General features: G+C 56.9%; 1 protein-coding gene across 1 annotated transcript in view; it reads left to right on the top strand.

Annotated features, from left to right (window-relative positions):
- LOC112152371 (cell migration-inducing and hyaluronan-binding protein) overlaps positions 1–1370 on the top strand; it is a gene marked incomplete at its 3' end in the record, with an annotated part of 23829 nt that overhangs the window by 21367 nt on the left and 1092 nt on the right. The window contains 4 exon segments of the mRNA XM_024281906.1: positions 1–177; positions 248–427; positions 923–993; positions 1081–1176. Coding sequence (XP_024137674.1) covers positions 1–177; positions 248–427; positions 923–993; positions 1081–1176 — 524 coding nt within the window.

The raw sequence follows: 1370 nt of genomic DNA, 5'->3' as shown, positions 1-1370 counted from the left end.
GGGGGGGACACTGGAGATCCACGGGCGGCACAAGCTTTCCTGGACCTTCCTAAACGCCACTCTTCACCCGGGAGGGGGCCACCACCGGAGCTTCCTGCTGCGGCGGAGCTGGGGGAGCCGCGGCGTCCTGGTGCACGTGATCCACCCGGACAGCGGGGGGGTGCTGCAGGCAGAGAGGTGGGCCTCACTGAGCATGCTCGATGCCCGGGCGGGAAACGCCTGATGTTCTGTTACCCCCCCCCAAAAGGTTCGACACACACCGCAGCGAGAACGAGAGCCGTCGCCTCGCTGAGTTTGTGGGTCGCGTGGAGGCGGGGCTTATTCTGGTCATGCTGGTGAACGACGAAGCGTCCAAGAACTTAGAAGAATCGGGCAGGGGGGGGCTGTCCAAGCTGGGGAGTCAACACGTCCAAAGTGTGGGATTCAGGTGTGTTCATACCAGATAACACACACGTGAAAACACGCACACTCAGACACAAGTGTTTCTTTTTAAGGTGGTACTGAACTCTCTCCAGGATTTGGTGATCTTTCCACATCACCAAATCTGGACTCTGGGGTCTCACAGCCGTCCTCCTGGATTATCCTGGATCTCTGTTTAGCTGAAGTCCATCTGAGCTTCTCTGGACAAACTCTAGAGGTCCCTGCTCTGTCCTCTTCTTCAGAGCATTCTGCAGTGAAGCCTCCAGGGATCTGGGTTCATGAGAGGGTGTGTCCAAAGCTCTGGATGGAAGTGTATCTGATCCACAAGAGACATGATTCTGGTGTCCTCAGGACCAGAATCCCTCCTCCCATCATCAGCTCCATGACTGACCTGCAGCTCTGGCTCCCCTCAACCTTCCTCTCTGTCTGCCGAGTGTCCCGAGTCCGAGTGTCCCGAGTCCGAGTGTCCAGAGTCCATCTGAAAGCGTCTTCTCTCCTGCAGGGACTCCTGGACCTTCATAGTGAAGAAAGGCGACCCTTCCTCTGCAGTGGAGGACCACAGCCAGTATGGAGGTAGAAGTCGGACCTCTAAGATCTCTGGAGGCCTCCAGGTTCTCTAAGGTTACCTGTCATGAGCCTCACACCTGGATTTCTGAACAGGAGTGAGAGCCTTGCCCCGGGCTCAGAGCGTCGCCGTGTTCCAGTCCAGATCCGGAGAGCGGTTCCGGATCACAGCCAGCAGCCAATGGCTGCGAGGTAACGCCTTCCACTTTGTGAACATGTTTGTCTCAGCCAATGAGCTCCACCTTCACCTGCACACACCTACATGACTGGACCGTGAGAGGAGCTCAGCTGGACGTCCAGGTCTGTACGTCTGAACGTTTTGTTCCGGTTTGTCTGAGTAAGACAACAAGTCAATGTTTAAACCAGAGCTGTGGGGGGGGGGGGGG

The sequence above is a fragment of the Oryzias melastigma genome, linkage group LG6, assembly GCF_002922805.2.
Source record: "Oryzias melastigma strain HK-1 linkage group LG6, ASM292280v2, whole genome shotgun sequence".
NCBI classification, from domain to species: Eukaryota; Metazoa; Chordata; class Actinopteri; order Beloniformes; family Adrianichthyidae; genus Oryzias; species Oryzias melastigma.
This window is presented reverse-complemented; position numbering and strand designations above follow the sequence as displayed.